The following is a 16,257-nucleotide window of genomic DNA, read 5'->3' as shown; positions in this document are numbered from 1 at the left end:
CCAGATCGGTGCTGGAGGGAGTTCCCTTCATGGCTCCATCCCCATTGCTGACCCTGGTTTCCAATGCCTCGGACCTGAGCTGGGGAGCCTACCTGGGTGGGCTCAGCATACAAGGCCTCTGGTCGCAGAATGATGACTCCCTCAACATAAATGTCAGGGAGCTCAGAGCAGTTCAGTTGGCCTGTCAGGCTTTCCGGTCCCACCTGGAGGGCAAGATGGTACAGGGCCTGACGGATGATACCGTCTCGATTTTTATTTCAACAAGGAAGGCGGAGCCAAGTCGTCAGCCCTTTGCCAGGAAGCTCTCTGGCTCTGGGGCTTCTGTGTGCGGCATGCCATTTATCTCATGGCTGTGCACCTCCCCAGACCAAGAACATGTTAGCAAATCATCTCAGCAGATCCTTCTCATCTCACCAAGAATGGCCATTGCATCTGGGTATGGTCAGTGTGATCTTCCACAAGGGGGGAACTCTCCGAGTGGACTTGTTCGCGTCTTGTCAAAATAGGAAATGCCATGTGTTCTGCTCAATTCGAGGGATCAAGAGAGGCTCCCTGTCAGACGCCTTTTTACTCCTACAGTCGGGGGCTCTGATGTACATATTCCCGCTGGTGCCATTAATCCACAGGGTTCTAATGAAGATCAAACAAGACAAGGCAAAGGTAATTCTGATAGCACTGACTTGGCCTTGCCAACACTAGTTCGGCGTTCTGTTGGACCTCTCGGCGGTGACCACACTGCAGCTGACGCTCTGGCTGGATCTGCTGTCTCAGACCATGGTAGTCTTCTGCACCCAAGCTTGGCAGTGAATGCTGCACCTGACATCTTGGCTGCTGTGTGGTTGAATGTACAAGAGCAGGAGTGCTCTGCTCGTGTCCAGCAGGTTCTGTTGGGCAGCAGGAAGCCCTCCACCAGGGTTACCTACCTAGCCAAGTGGAAACGATTCACGTGCAGGGCCTTGGACCAGGATATTTGGCCTGAGCAGGCCTTGCTGCAGTTGATCCTTACTTCCTGTTCCCTTCTTCTACTCTCCTGGAAGGTCTCATTCTTAGTGGTGATAACGTCTGCCCTCAGGGTCTCTGAAATTAGGGCACTAACCTCGGAGCCGCCATATACGGCATTTTTCAAAGACAAGGTCCAGCTGAGTCCGCACCCAGCTTTTCTGCCCAAGGTTGTTTCACAGTTTCATATGAACCAGGACGTATTCTTGCCCATCTTCTTCCCAAAGCCTCATGAGTCAGAGGAGGAGCGTAGATTACACTCTCTGGACATCAGGAGAGCACTGGCCTTTTACATTGAATGTACTAAGTCATTCCAGAAGCTGACACAGTTATTTGTCGTGGTGTTAGACAGTATGAAAGATCTTTTGGTGTCCGCCCAGAGAATTTCATCATGGATTACCGCCTGCATCTGGTTTTGTTATAAGCAGGCAAAAGTACCTTCACTGGTGATTGTAGCCACCCACTCGACTAAGGTGCAAGCCTTGGCAGCAGCCTTCCTAGCCCAACTGCCAATTCAAGATACCTGCAGGACCACTACCTGGTCATCCATTCACATATTCACATCTCATTATGCCCTTACCCAGTAAGGGTGAGACGACGCTGGCTTCGGTAGAGTAGTGTTGCAAGCCGCACGGCTGTGAACTCTGATCCCACCTTCATGGATATTGCTTGTGAGTCACCGAGAATGGAATCGAAGCAAAAAAAACCACTTGAAGAAAAAAAATGGTTACCTACCTTTCCTAACTGTTGTTCTTCGAGATACGTTGCTCATATCCATTCCATTACCCGCAATCCTACCCCTCTGTCAGAGTTGCTGGCAAGAAGGAACTGAGAGGGCGTAGCGCTGGCGGCACCTAATATACTGACACATGAGTGCAGCACTCCAGCGGGTGCCACTGCCAACCCTATGGATACTGCTAAGGCAAAAATCTCTAGCAGCTGTATGTGTGGGCATGCACACACCTAGAATGGAATGGACATGAGCAACACATCTCGAAGAACAACAGTTATGAAAGATAGGTAACAGGTTTTTTTCTCAAGATCAAGGTGAAAGCATTTTAAAAGCTTACAGGAAACCTTACACTGCGCCCATGCTGGACTTGTTTTCTGGGGACAAGAAAATGTTAGTCTCTTGGGTGGCCATGGACTTTCTGAAGCATTAGATTTAGTTTATTACAGTTTATACTTATCTTTCATAGGTATGAGAGGATTAATGTTTTTGAAGCATTTAAAAGACACAGGACATTATTTAACAACTTAATATTTTTACTGCTTGGAAGTAGATTTTCTTAGGAATCACCTAAGTGTTCTAATGGTGAGTTTCAAAACTATATACTCTTAACCTTTATTTTCTAGTTCAGGAAGTTATATTTTTAAAACAGTTTTAATTACTTTCTCAGTTGCATAAAAACACCCTTTTTAATTTTGCACTGCTGCTGGAAATCTGGAAACCATTATGCCTTCGGCTTAAAGTGATCAGACTCAGTGTAATGAAATTCCATGCCCTGCAGTAAAAGAAAGTTTTCTTTAAAAAATCATGGTGGTGCTTATTGAATAAATTTACCTGCAATATATAATGTAGACAACATCAGAAATTTAAATGCACTAATCTTTTTTTGTTTTTTTAGTTTAATCCTGACTACCTCTAGAAGATATCAAGGGTTTATTCAGAACATGTTTTGCATTAGTCTGTTTCTGTACTGATGAATTGTACTACTGAAAATGATAGCTTTTGTTCATAGTCTAACATTTGGCAATTATGTTGCTATAGAAATAGTGCAAATGGATTTTCCTTAGTTCAGTCCCATGAGGTCTTGCTGTACAGAATTATTAAATCACTTGCACTCTCTTTATTGGTGGACAAAATATTTAGGTTGTCCTTTAAATATCTTCAGTTTTCCGAGTGATGGTCTCAAATCTGAGTTTCTATATGCCAGGCTTTTGACTACAAATGGAAAACGTTGTGTGTATCAGTATGCAAAGCCTTATTCCATGAGCCTGCAGAAAATAGCATATATTCTCTGTATTGTTTTACATTTCAGAGAGACTTGACAATAAAGATGTTTTTCATATCCTAGTCAAAATATCTAAGTTTTCACAGGAAAAATAAGTTGTAGGGGGATGGTTGTGAAGTGAGAACTTGCTTGGGAGTAGCATATCAGAGTGCGTATGGTATTTTAATGTTAGAATAGCAATGTTAAATACACACAAATCTGATAATTCACAGATGAGAGGTTATTGTACTCATTAAGTTCAGAACTTGCGTCATGAGTGGCTCTGCTATTCAGGATGTAATGAAAACAAACTCGTAAAAAATAAATCTTATATTTTTGGTACCCTCTTGCATTTATATCTGATACTGAATATAGTGGTACTCTTTTGTTCTCATTTCTTTAATCTGGATTTGATATAAAATACTAACTTGATATATTAAGAACAGAGCTCTAAAGATTGCATTTCAGTAATTATCAAAGTTAATTAGTAGTTTATATATGTTTTTTTTTAAATTAGGGAAGCTGTTCTGATTTTGTGTTCAATGCTAACTTTAAACCAGTTTGTCATACTGCAACCTTAATAATATTGTATGGTGGTGGGGGCTGCACAACTTCATATATCTTTGCTTCTATGACACTGGTGTTCAGCAATTTATTGACACTTCAAAAGCTGTGTACTGAAAAATGGGTTATACTTTTTGAGCTATGGAATCAAGCCAGTTTCATAAGAGCATGTGGGAATGCAGTTTTATCACTTGGATTTTACTAGCCTGCAGTACATACCATCTAAAATAATCTTGTAATCCTCTGAGTAGGCAGCATTAAGCTAAATGTGGAGTCTGCAGTTGATTTGAGCAACTACAATACTAATATGACTCCCAACTATAAAAGGAACAGACGTATTTCAGTCTATCTACTATACATTGTATTGTAATAATGAAGACTGTCAAAAGGAGAATTTTATATAATGCCCATATATTGTATCTTTAAAATGTTCTTATTGTTTCTGTTGTCATACTAAAATATAAACTAATACTCCATCTTCTGAATCTGAATCCTTCCCATGCTGTCATGTCACTTAGGACAGTGGTTCTCAACCTTTCCAGACTACTGTACTCCTTTCAAGAGTCTGATTTGTCTTGTGTACCCCCAAGTTTCATCTCACTTAAAAATTTATAAAATCAGCCATAAAAATACATAAATGTCACAGCACACTATTACTGCAAAATTGCTTACTTTCTCACTTTTACCATATAATTATCAAATAAATCAATTGGAATATAAATATTGTACTTACATTTCAGTTTATAGTATATATAGCAGTATAAACAAATCATTGTCTGTATGAAATTTGAGTTTGTAGTGACTTCGCTAGTGCTTTTTATGTAGCCTGTTGTAAAACTAGGGAAATATCTAGATGTCGATGTACCCCTGAAAGATGCTGTACATGTACTCCTGGTTGAGAACCATTGACTTAGGATCTGAAGAATGCCCTGCCATCCCTCACTATCATGCTGTTTGCCAGAATGGCTATCTTGTATTTCTGTAGCACAGGAGTAGGCAACCTATGGCACATGTGCCGAAGGCGGCACACAAGCTGATTTTCAGTGGCACTCACGCTACCCGGGTTCTTGCCACCAGTCCGGGGGGCTCTGGATTTTAATTTAATTTTAAATGAATCTTCTTAAACATTTTAAAAACCTTATTTATTTTACATACAACAATAGTTTAGTTATATATTATAGACTTATAAAAAGAGACCTTCTAAAAACGTTAAAATTTATTACTGGCCCACGAAACCTTAAATTAGAGTGAATAAATGAAGACTCGGCACAGCACTTCAGAAAGGTTGCCGACCCCTGCTGTAGCACAAGATTTTTATAAGGCTCGATTGTTGCAGGACAGATGGACTGCTTTTCGTCTGGTCACTCATTTTTGACATGTCTGGCGTGGGTGACACTGTGCGGAGTTAAATTACTACTGTCTTAGCTCTCAGGGTCATTGGACTATATGCACTTTCCCACTGCATCAAGGTACAGTGTCCAGGGAAGAACTCCATCATCTTGGTTTACAATAAAGAGATTTACTTCAGATAACCTTAATTTACTGTACTGCTTGCTCTAAGACCACGTCTGCACTACTACTTATTTCAGCAAAATTTATGTAGCTCAAGGGTGTAGTAATGGGGTGTACAAATCACACACTGGGCAACAAGGTGTTAAGGGATTATTTTGGGCTCAGCCAGCTCTGCCCTGCCACACCTGAAGCAAATGCTCCATCTGATGGAGGAATTAAAAGGCAGGAAATTAGCTCATTTGGGTGGCAGAGCTGGAGGTGAGCAGACTTGCAGCCCACAGCTCCAGCAGAGCAGAGGGAAGCTTAAGATTTTGACACAGCTACTCAAAGGTACCCTCCCTGAGGGAAGGGAGGATCCAACCCAGAGACAACCAGAGAGGGAAGTATCTTGTGGAATGTGGATGTAGTTATTGTGGTTTAGGTTTCCACACCAAGGGAAAGCCTTGGACTAAGCTGACCCCGGGGGGGTGGATGGACAAGAAGAAGAGGCCCAAGAAGGACAGTCTTAAACAGTCTTGGTTGCCAAACTGCTCATAGCCCAAAGGGCTCTGGGTCAGAGCCCGGTGGAATGGGAGGGCCCAGGCTCCCCTCCCCACAACCTCCTTGGCAGTCCTGAGTTGCAGCCGTGACCACTAGGCAACGCTCCCCAAGAGAAGACTTGTTACAGGTGTGGAAAAAACAAACACCCCGAGTGACATAAATTTCGCAAGCATAAGTGGTAGTGTGCACAACGCTATGTCGGCGGGAGACATAGCTACTGCTGCTCGTTGGGGGTGGTTTCATTATGTTGACGGAAGAGCTCTCTTTAATCAGCATAGAGTGGCTACATGAGAGATCTTATAGCAGTACAGGTGCATCGCTACAGTTGTGCCGCTGTAACATCTCAAGTGTAGGTATAGCCTAAGTATATCCTAGTAAATGTCCAGATTATGGCTCCTATGAGGCTCAGCCATGCTGGGGAGTAAGATGAATTACCACTGTCTGAGGGACAGTGCCAGGAGGCATTATTCTTCACTGATGTAGAATTATTTGTTCATCTGGGAAGAAAGAGGTAATGTGGAGGAAGATGCACAGTAATATTGTCTGGACACAAGGGTAATACCAAGGCAGTAATCTTCAAGGCAACATGTGAAATCAAAGTATAAGAGGTGGAAAAAGCCTTTATGCTAATAGCAAATTATAACCCTGATTTGGTGACACAAGTAAGCACATGCTTAATTTAAAGTATATGAGAAATACTGTTGAAGTCCATGGGACAATGCACATGCTTAAAGTTAAGGATGTGCTTTTGTGGTGTGTGATTGTTTGTATCCCAATCATAGACCAGGAACTACTGTGCTAGGTGCTATACAAACACAGAACAAAAAGACAGTCCCCACCGTGAAGAGGTTACACTCTTAAGTATAAGACGAAAAACAACAGTTTGATACAGACAGATGGGGGAGTACAGGTGAACAATGAGATAATAATGCTTTGCTGACTCATGATCCATACCAGAAAGTTACAGTATACTTGAGGGGACAGAGACTTCCTTTGATGGTCATCTTCTGCCATCAGATTTGTAGATGCAAGTCCCATATTAGTTGCTCCAAAGTATTTGAGATCAGAATTTGTCTCTTACTGTATATTATGTTTCTCGGCCTAAGCATAACCAATGTTGTTTCCACCATGCCCCAGCTTTTTCTGTGTAACGTATGTGCTAACGTAAACTGTGTTATTGAGAGAAGACCCAATCCCGCAACCCCTACTCGTGCAGAGGCCCATTGGCTCCAGTGCAAGTATTCACATGAGTAAGGAATACTCATTCGAGGAAAGTTTGTGAGACTGAGTCTAATTTATAAATTGTGTAAGAGGGGGAAAAATGCAATGGTAGGGAATGGGGTCAAACTGGAATCTAATTTCTGATCGTTTTCCTTGGACTTCACATGATGAAATAGAATGTAGACCTCTAAGAATAACATTTACAAAAATGCCTATATCCTATTTTCAGAAGTAATTTAATAGTTTGAGGCTATGTCTACACTACAGCTTATGTTGGCATAACTTATGTTACTCAAGGACGTGAATAAACCATACCCGTGAGCGACATAAGTTACACTGACATAAGCGCCAATGTGGACAGCACTAAGTTGGCAGGAGAGCTGGAATAGTTTAGCCGATGAGAGAGCTCTGTCCCATTGGTTTAAAGCGGCGTTAGAGAGCTTTCAGTGGCGGCAACTGCAGCTCTGTAAGTTCTCTAGTGTAGTGGTAGCCTAAGTGTCATTTAAAGGCACCTTTATAATTCATCAATCCTGACTGGCTGTGGACTGGGCCAATCCAAAGCAGTTGAAAGGCTCCTCTAATTTATGTTGCTTGCCAGTAACTCCAGTTGTCCCACAATTAGGGATTGTCAGGATGCAGAGAAGCGTTGGTTATGCCTTTTACACTGACTACTGGAGTTACATAGGAGCCACTAAACTGATCCTGCACCACTGGAGGATCCTCCTATGCTGGGATGACCCTCCCCTGGCCAGCTATGCCTGCACTAGAGTTTCTTGGCACCAGTGGTGGTATGTAAAGTAGCCACTGTATAGATGAAGGTTACAATCAATGTTTTTATATTCATAATACAGTATCTTTTCAATATATAGAATTGGTTTGGCATACTCCAAAACATTTATGGAATTAATAACACATTCTTTTCAGAACAGAGTCTATAAACAAAAGTAATAAACACTGTGGGGCCATTCCTGATCTCCTAAAGGTTTATTTCAGTAGTATTTTTCTCGTTCACTCTGGTGTTAGATTAGAATCAGGCAGAGTGTATACCGTATAGTTCCTGGTAAACCTTCCACAGTATTGCTTATGCAGGAATTACTTGTTTACTGAATGCTTATACAGTTCTCTGTTTGACAGTGTATAGCTATTCAGGTGTTAGGAATAAGGCTTTGAAAGTTTGATTCAGATATGTCCCATAATGAGAAATATATGAATATGTTGACCTGAATATTACTAACCCTGAATTTTAGATGCCATTAAATACAGTTAAAAGTTTTCTTTGTAAGAAGAAAAGAATAGATTGCATGAAAAGGGGAGCTGCACTGTATTATATGCAGAAATGCAATGATTTACTTCTTGGAGACTATATTACTTAAGGAATTTGACAAATCATGCTGTGTTCATGTAAGCCAGTTGTACACCAGCCAATGGTAATGTAATCAGACTTCTTAATTTACAGAGATGTATGTGTTCCCTGCATTTTTAAAACCAACTCATTGGGCAAAGAAAAGAAGTTGAGAGAATGGTGACCTTCTTCCAGGGTTGCTGGTTAAGAGATAGGAAACTGATGGAAAATGATTGCCACGGAGCTGAAGATAATCGGATGCAGGCCATTACTCATCTTGTCAGCTGCTTCTACTACAGGGGATTGTATCACAAGATGTTAATCTGTCTGTGACTAGATTTCAAAGCAAGCATTAGGGTTTTTTTTCTGGTGTATGTAGTTTAACTTTCTCCACTCACGTATAATTTTCAACACAGAAAGAACTGGAATGCTGGTTTCTAAATTTTAGTGTATAAATTAATTAAAAATATTAGCATCTGTTTTCTGGAATGGATTTTATGTTAGAAAACCTATAATGATACATTGTAGACAGTTCATTTCATTGTAGAAGTTGTGCTTTGTAATCTAATGAAGCTGATTCTATATGTGTCTTGAGTAATGGTTTTTGATAGACCTTGGAGGGACAATCCAAGCCAAAACTATTTGCATATCTTCTCCCTCCACAGCTCTGTCTTCCATAGACAATGTGGTCAGAACCACCCTGCTCCCACGCACTATTATTTTCCTCTTATAAAAAGAACCTTAACTGTGTTCTTAGTGGTACGTAAAATTCAGGCCAGGCAATGTTCAGGTTGACATATGCTCTAGGAAGAAAGACATGTTGCCAGGAATGTAGTTTAACTAGGCCACAACTTTATTAAGTAACACATCTGGGAAACTCGCTGGCAATAATTTATCCCATGCAGGGCACCCCTGCTTTGTAATCCATTCCACCTGGAGGAGGGCTGTCCTTAGTCCCACTTCTCCACCTCTTTAACCTCATCCCATTGGTGGGACCCCACTGCCTTCCGCCCCCTGTACAAGAGTTGAGTGTTTGAGGAAAAGGGATTATCTCCTTTCCCTGTCAGAAGCCGCAACCCAGTTCCTCACCTTTTTAGGAAATGCCTTTGCAGCACTGAGAAGGGAATGCCAAGGTTATAGTTATTAGTGCTCTATCCCTTTAAGGATTGAAGATCTGTTGAGGAGGTCAAAAGGAACAGTGCTGGGGAGCAAGTGTGGTTACAGCAGCAGGAGAGTTTGGCATGTGTTGCAGAGACACTCAGACGCAGTGAGGCTTGTTCAAGTTGTGTGTGTTTGGTTGTTTGGATACTACTTTCAGTAAAGCTCCAGATTTAACCTAGTGCCTGCTCTGGGAGTGGAACCTCTTCTCCTGTTTGCCAGGGACAAAATTTTAGTTTGTCAGGGAACCAGACCTTCTATTGAACAAGCACCTGCTCTGGGCACCTGCCAATTTGCAACAACACAAATTTTACAACCTAACCTACCTTCTGGGGGTCTGGCTGCTGAGAGGAAGGAAGAAAACCATACAACACCCAAGCCAAATCTAGTAGTGAGGGGAAAAGTCTTTCCCAGTCCAAAAAGGCTACTAGCATGATGACCACAGCAAGGCCCCAAACCCCAATCCTACTCTTAATGCCAGTTACCAAGGGGCAGTGGGGGTGGGGGTGTTCTTCCCAACAGCAGGGTGTGTGGGAGCCAATTATACACTTTTGTTAGCCAAGGAGCTCCTCTCATCAAACCCAACGTATGAGGAAATTGACTGCCCACAAGTGGGGGGATGAAAAAAGGTGGGGAGAGGCAATCCTTAAAGGGGCCCAGGGTTGCTGGCCTAGAAAAAGCCTTCCCACTTCTGAGTCATGCCCAATTTGTGGAGCTGGTTACTTTCTAAAAGATTAAAAAATGATAATTATTTAAATAATACATATGAATTGTCTCCGTGATCTGTAACTGTATCTTACTCTTTTAAAGAAAATAATTTTGATTAAAAATACAGCATTCTGAATGAAATGCATTAAGACAAATTGTTTCTTAAACTTATTTTTAGAAAAATAGTTGCATGTCCATTAACTCCTTGCCTGAATAATTGCATTATATAGTCTTTTTCTAAGCTACTGAATTAATAATTTAATTTTTTCCCTTTGATTTCACAAGAAAAGCAGTAAGACACAAACAAATAAGTAAGAAAACAATATTGTAAGAAAAGAAATTGTAGATTTTTGGTAAAAAAAAAAAAAAAAATTAAATGGTTTCTGAGTGCTTGTGTCGTTGAAGATCCTGTGGCACTTCTTTCACAAGTCAGAGTATTTGTGATGTCTTATCCAGATACCAGTTTTGGTAACTACTGTCTGCCCACTTCAATACCCCCTGCAGTTTGAGTAGGATACACTGTTCTCTAGTTTGTGCCGTGAACTGTTGTGTAGTTCTCCATGTACTGTTAATCAGTTGCTATATTTCATTTCATTTCATTTCATTTCATTTCAGTGCTGGATGTAATGATATGCTATATCTTGTATGGTAGAACCTCAGAGTTATGAACATCTCGGGAATGAAGGTTATTTGTAACTCTGAACAAAACTTTATGGTTTTTTCCCCAAAAAAAGTTAAAACAGCTTTGGAACTTTATTATGCAGAAGAAAAATGCTGCTTTTAGCCATCTTAATTTAAATGAAACAAGCACAAAAACAGTTTCCTTACCTTGTCTCACACTTTTTTTTTTAAACTTTCCCTTTAACACAGCACTGTACTGTACAGTATTTGCCTTTTGGGGAGGGGGGGGTGTCTCTGCTGCCAGATTGCATACTTCCGGTTCCAAAGAAGGTGTGTTGACCAGTCAGTTCGTAACTCTGAGCTTCTACTGGATTATGGAAGCCTGGTAGTGACTCTATAGTTAAGTTTGTGTTCTAAAATCATCCTAAAGTGGGCATAAATTTCTGTTTTTTTTTTAAATGTAGATGTGAAATCAGTGTAAAATTTTGGACACAGTATTATGTCCTTTGGATTCTCTATGTAGATTTTTCCTCAGTTTCTCTTCCTATATTTTTAATAGGATACCATTGAATTTTGGTATCTTAGGCAAAAACCTCGTTTGCTACATAGCCATGATTCATTCCATGAGCACCATACGTCCCCTGTAAAGCAGGGGGACACAACAGGAAGAAATGGAAGCTGGTGGCTGCATGCCTGTTTGGTATACTATTGGCTGTTGTGCAAATGACTGCACCAAAAAAAAAGAAAATTCAGCCTAGGATTTACCAAGCTGAATCCGACAATTGGATCCTGTGGGACTACCTCTAACATAGCACTGGCTTGTCTTTTTCCAATCCCACTCAAGGGGGAAGGATAGCTCAGTGGTTTGAGCATTGGCCTGCTAAACCGAGGGTTGTGAGTTCAATCCTTGAGGGGGCCATTTAGGGATCTGGAGTAAAAATCTGTCTGGGGATGGGGTGTACTTTGAGCAGGGGGTTGGACTAGATGACCTCCTGAGGTCCCTTCCAACCTGATATTCTATTATTCTAATCTGTGGCCCCTCAGCTGAGAGAGCCAACAAAAGATACTGAGCTTGATAAGTACATGGAGGGGATGGCATGATGAGATTGCCTACAACAGCATCTAGCTGATCTGTGACTGTTAGCAGAAAATATTTCCAATGACTGGTGATGGGACACTAGATGTGGAAGGCTCTGAGTTACTACAGACAGTTCTTTCCCAAGTGTCTGGCTGGTGGGTCTTGCTCACTGACCGCCATATTTGGGGTCAGGAAGGAATTTTTCCCTGCGTCAGATTGGCAGAGGTCCTTGGGGGATCCTTGGGGGGGTTTAGCCTTCCTCTACAGCATGGGGCATGCTTGCAGGTTTAAACTAGGGTAAATGATGGATTCTCTGTAACTTAAAGTCTTTAAATCATGATTTGAGGACTTCAGTAACTCACCCAGAGATTAAGTCTATCGAGGAGTGGGTGGGTGAGGGTCTGTGGACTGTAGTACACATGAGGTCAGACTAGATGATGATGGTCCCTTCTGACTTTAAAGTTTATAAGTCTATGTGGTGGTCACTGTGGTAAAAAGAAGTCATTTTAAAGTATTTTTTACTCACTTAGACAAAGAATTGAATTAACAACCGTCATTGTCAATCTTTTTCCTATTTAGAATTGAGAATTTTAAAGCTAATTAATTTACTGTATAAGTGGTGGTGAAGGACCATTTATTTTAAAGCAGATTTCATATGGTAAATATAAAACTGTGAAACGAGGAAGTAAATAGTTTGACATTTGTACTTTTGTACCAAATTAAAACACACCAAAGACATTTTTATACATTACAGTCTTCGAATTATTACTTAATATTAACAATCACCTTTGCTTGCTAGAGAAAAGTGGACTAAACATTTTACAAAAATGCAAACATAAGTATCAAGCAAGATGCTTAATTTATATACATAAAGTCCTTCCTGGTGAGCAAAACAGACAAAACAAATGAAGTCTCCCAAATGTAGTCATATCTATGTCTAAGATTTGGAATGTCTGTTCAAGAATTTATTTCCTTAATGCTGAATTGTGAGCTGACTACAGACCCACACTGGGCGACATGGGTAAATAAGGCACATCCTTATTCCTCTCTGTGGGCTACCTGCATCACCAGTCTGTGCAGAGGGGAGGAAGCAACCATTGTAGAGCTGCTACTCCCTCTCCCAAGTAGGTGGACTGGGAGTGGGTAAACCCTGGAATCCACCCCACTCGCACAGGGCTAACACAGGTGAGCTGGCATGGAGGAGCAGGTAAGCTGTGTCACGTATGTGACAAGAGCATCTCGCTGCTCCCTGGACTGCATAGGAAACAGGAACTGAATTTTGAATGTCTGAGTCTGATTCTGGAGAAGTGCAGTTATGCATAACCTCTTATTCAAGGCTCATGGTAACTCTACTGTGCTGTCTAACTCTACATAAAAACACGTAAATGGGACTTTTTGATGATTTTTAGAATTGTGTCCATTATACAGTTACTGTAGATTGTGTGCAAGGTAGAGCGTGTGATATCTTTATCTATTGTTGTATTATTTATTGTTACAACAGTTTATGTACACTAAATAAATCAGCACCCCTTGTGTTTGCATGATGGAATTATGCAGTTGCATAATCGTTAATTTTTCAAAAAAAGTCACATAATTGTGTTCCCAACTGTAAACTGCTTCTTCAGATGCTTGTCTATATATATTCCAGTCTTGGTGGAGTTCAGATTCTTTTGGCCTGCAGTATCTGTTGGAGCCATGCATGTGCCCTGAGGGTATGCCTACACAGCAACTAGACACCCACAACTGGCCTGTGCCTGCCAACTTGGGTTCATGGGGGTTGGCCTGCAGAGCTATTTCATTGCTGTATAGACTTCTGGGCTTGGGCTGAAGCCTGAACTTTATGATCCCGCAAGGTAGGAGGGTTGCAGATCTCAAGCTCCAGCCCAAGCTCAGTAGTCTATACAGCAATGAAACAGTTCCGCATCCTGAGCCCCACGAGCCTGAGTCGGCTGACGCAGGCCAGTCCTGGGTTTTTCTTGGCTGTGTAGACATACCTATAGTGTCCTCGTGCCTCCCACCACAGTCATAAAGGATGGAGTCACCCATTCACCCTTCAGTTCCTTTTTACTGCCTGTGCCTACAAAGTGGAACTCAGGGCTTCTCTCTACATGGAGCTATTCAGGAATAGCTGGCTTTAAATTCGGACCCTGCCTTAATCCAAGTTAACTGTCAAGTGCAAACAAGTCCTTATGGACTGTCCAAGCTTCTCACTCACTGTATCATTCCCTGTTTTTTATGTAAATAGTTGTGAATACCTGTAGATAGTTTCTTATTTAGGGCACAACTACACTAGAGAGTTTACAGTGGCACAGCTGCACCAATGCAACTTTGCCGCTGTGAGCTCTCTAATGTAGGCACTCTAAGCCAACAGGAGAGCGCTTTCCAATCAACTTACCTGCTCCAGCCCCCGCGAGTGGCAGAAGCTCTGTTGGCAGGGGAAGCTCTCCCACTGACCTAGTGCTGTCCACAATGATGCTTATGTCGGTGTAACTTCCATCACTCCAGGGTGTGATTTATGTATCCCCCCCCGAGCGACATAAGTTATGCCAAAATAAGATATAATGTAGCCATAACCTTAGTCTTCATTCATCACTTCTTTCACAGTGTTTCCTTTAACGTTTTTTTTTCCTCTGAAACTTTTCTGATACTGGGTCAAGCCTTTACGGGAGAATAAAGGACCCCAGGTTTTAAACGCTATCTTCCTTTGAGGTTGTATTGCCCCTTTATATGGGGCACACCAGGTATTTGGTAAAAGACATGTTCCTGAGAGATACACCATTTGCAAGAGAACACTCAAGGTGAAAGAGGCTCATTTGAAGTTGTCTTTGGAGAGATCCTGGAATGGGTGGGACTGAAAATCCTGAATTGTCTTCCTCACAAAGTGATCCTGTCTGTTCTTCCACTTGTAATTCGGAGGGTCACATCTCTCAGAAATCCTCCTCTATGACTGATAAAACGCCTTGGATCAGTGGATGAAAGGAGTGCTGCTCCCCTCAGTTCCAGGTCATCTTTGCCAGATTCTAGCTCTAAAATGTAGAAATCCTCTCATTCTAAAATAGACAAGGGTGGCCCAAGAATGGTCTCTCTGGCATCCACTCAGGCACCAGGTACCATGTCCCAGTACCAGCTCATTCAGAGCTTCATGTATGACCTGGTACTGACACTTTGGCACCAAAGCTCCAGGTATTGACCACTTCAGAACAGATGCCCCCTTCCCCTCCTTGTCTGCCTTGCTGGCAGTAGCTGGGTACACCACTGTCCCCTCCTGGCAAAAAATCCTGGTGGTTAGGGGTCTGTGGGTTTCACTGCAATCTCTTAGTTTGAATTATCATATGGGAGCCCTTGGAAATTATACCAGCGTGATCATACTTCAGAAGCTTTAGTATGGACAGATCTCTGCTTCACAAGGAGAGAAGGGGAATAGCTCTCTTATTCCCATTATGTTTGGAGGTTCTGGACTGTTTGCCCTCTCCCTCACCGCTGTCCCTAGAAGATCCATTACCAGGAAGAAGTGCATTGAGAGGAGACCTCCAAAACCCAGGGAAAAGGCTGCATTTGATGGCTGCATTTATTTTTGTTTGCTCACACTAGTTAACCCCTCCCTACTGATGACCATAATGTTTCTATTTTGCAGCTTTTTGTATATTGTGTACTAAAATATAAATACAAAGAAGAAGTTTATTAAAACACTTGGGATGGTCAGAGAATCTTTTTCTGGTAAATGTACTATGATGTAATATATGCAGTTTTTTATGCCTATGACATATTTTGAACTTTTCTTCTCTTTTTTCCCGCCGCCCAGGAAGGCCAGTCAGATATTTTGTACACATTTTGGACTGCAGTAACTCAGACTCTTTCCTCTCAATTTCAGATAGCAACAGACTGTAAGTGTTGTATTTAATGTGTGATTTGTGATGTCTTCTAGAGTTAGTCTGAAAATATGTCAATTCAATAAACCTTTGCTTGTTATTTCCAGCTACCAGATCTGTAGCTGTGGTTTCTCCTGTTACTCTTCATACATATATTTTCTTAACTGAGGATAGATGTATTTATGATCATCACATTTTCCCCCAGACTTTTATGTGCATTTAGGAAGATATGTACTTTGCTTTATTTAATATTCATCATCTGATATAAAAATATCCTTTTTTTGGAGGGGGGAAATTAGTGGAATAATGGATTATACTTCCAGAGGCCAAAAGTGAATAGGTCAGCCAAAACCATAAACATTAACTTAATTAAAAGAGCAATTATTTTATTATTGTGCTCTTGGATGCTGAGCAATCTTGAAAATCTGGCCACTTGCATTATGCACCTAAAGCAAAGCTGAGCTTTTTTTGTAAATCTTGGTGATGGATTCTGAATACACATGCAAAATATGCTGTACAAATATCATGCTAAATCAAGGAAGAGTCATAAATTTTAGACAGCACTGTTGCCAGTAAATAACAGTTCAGCATGCAACTGGCTGAATTGTCAAAGTTAAGTACTGGGATTGCAGTCACAAAAATACCCTTTAC

General features: G+C 41.3%; 1 protein-coding gene across 1 annotated transcript in view; it reads left to right on the top strand.

Moving 5' to 3' along the window:
- COG5 (component of oligomeric golgi complex 5) overlaps positions 1 to 16,257 on the top strand; it is a 380,013-nt gene that overhangs the window by 263,274 nt on the left and 100,482 nt on the right. Inside the window, 1 exon segment of the mRNA XM_075064882.1 lies at positions 15,540 to 15,621. Coding sequence (XP_074920983.1) covers positions 15,540 to 15,621 — 82 coding nt within the window.

Source organism: Chelonoidis abingdonii, chromosome 1 (genome assembly GCF_003597395.2).
Source record: "Chelonoidis abingdonii isolate Lonesome George chromosome 1, CheloAbing_2.0, whole genome shotgun sequence".
NCBI lineage: Eukaryota > Metazoa > Chordata > Testudines > Testudinidae > Chelonoidis > Chelonoidis abingdonii.
This window is presented reverse-complemented; position numbering and strand designations above follow the sequence as displayed.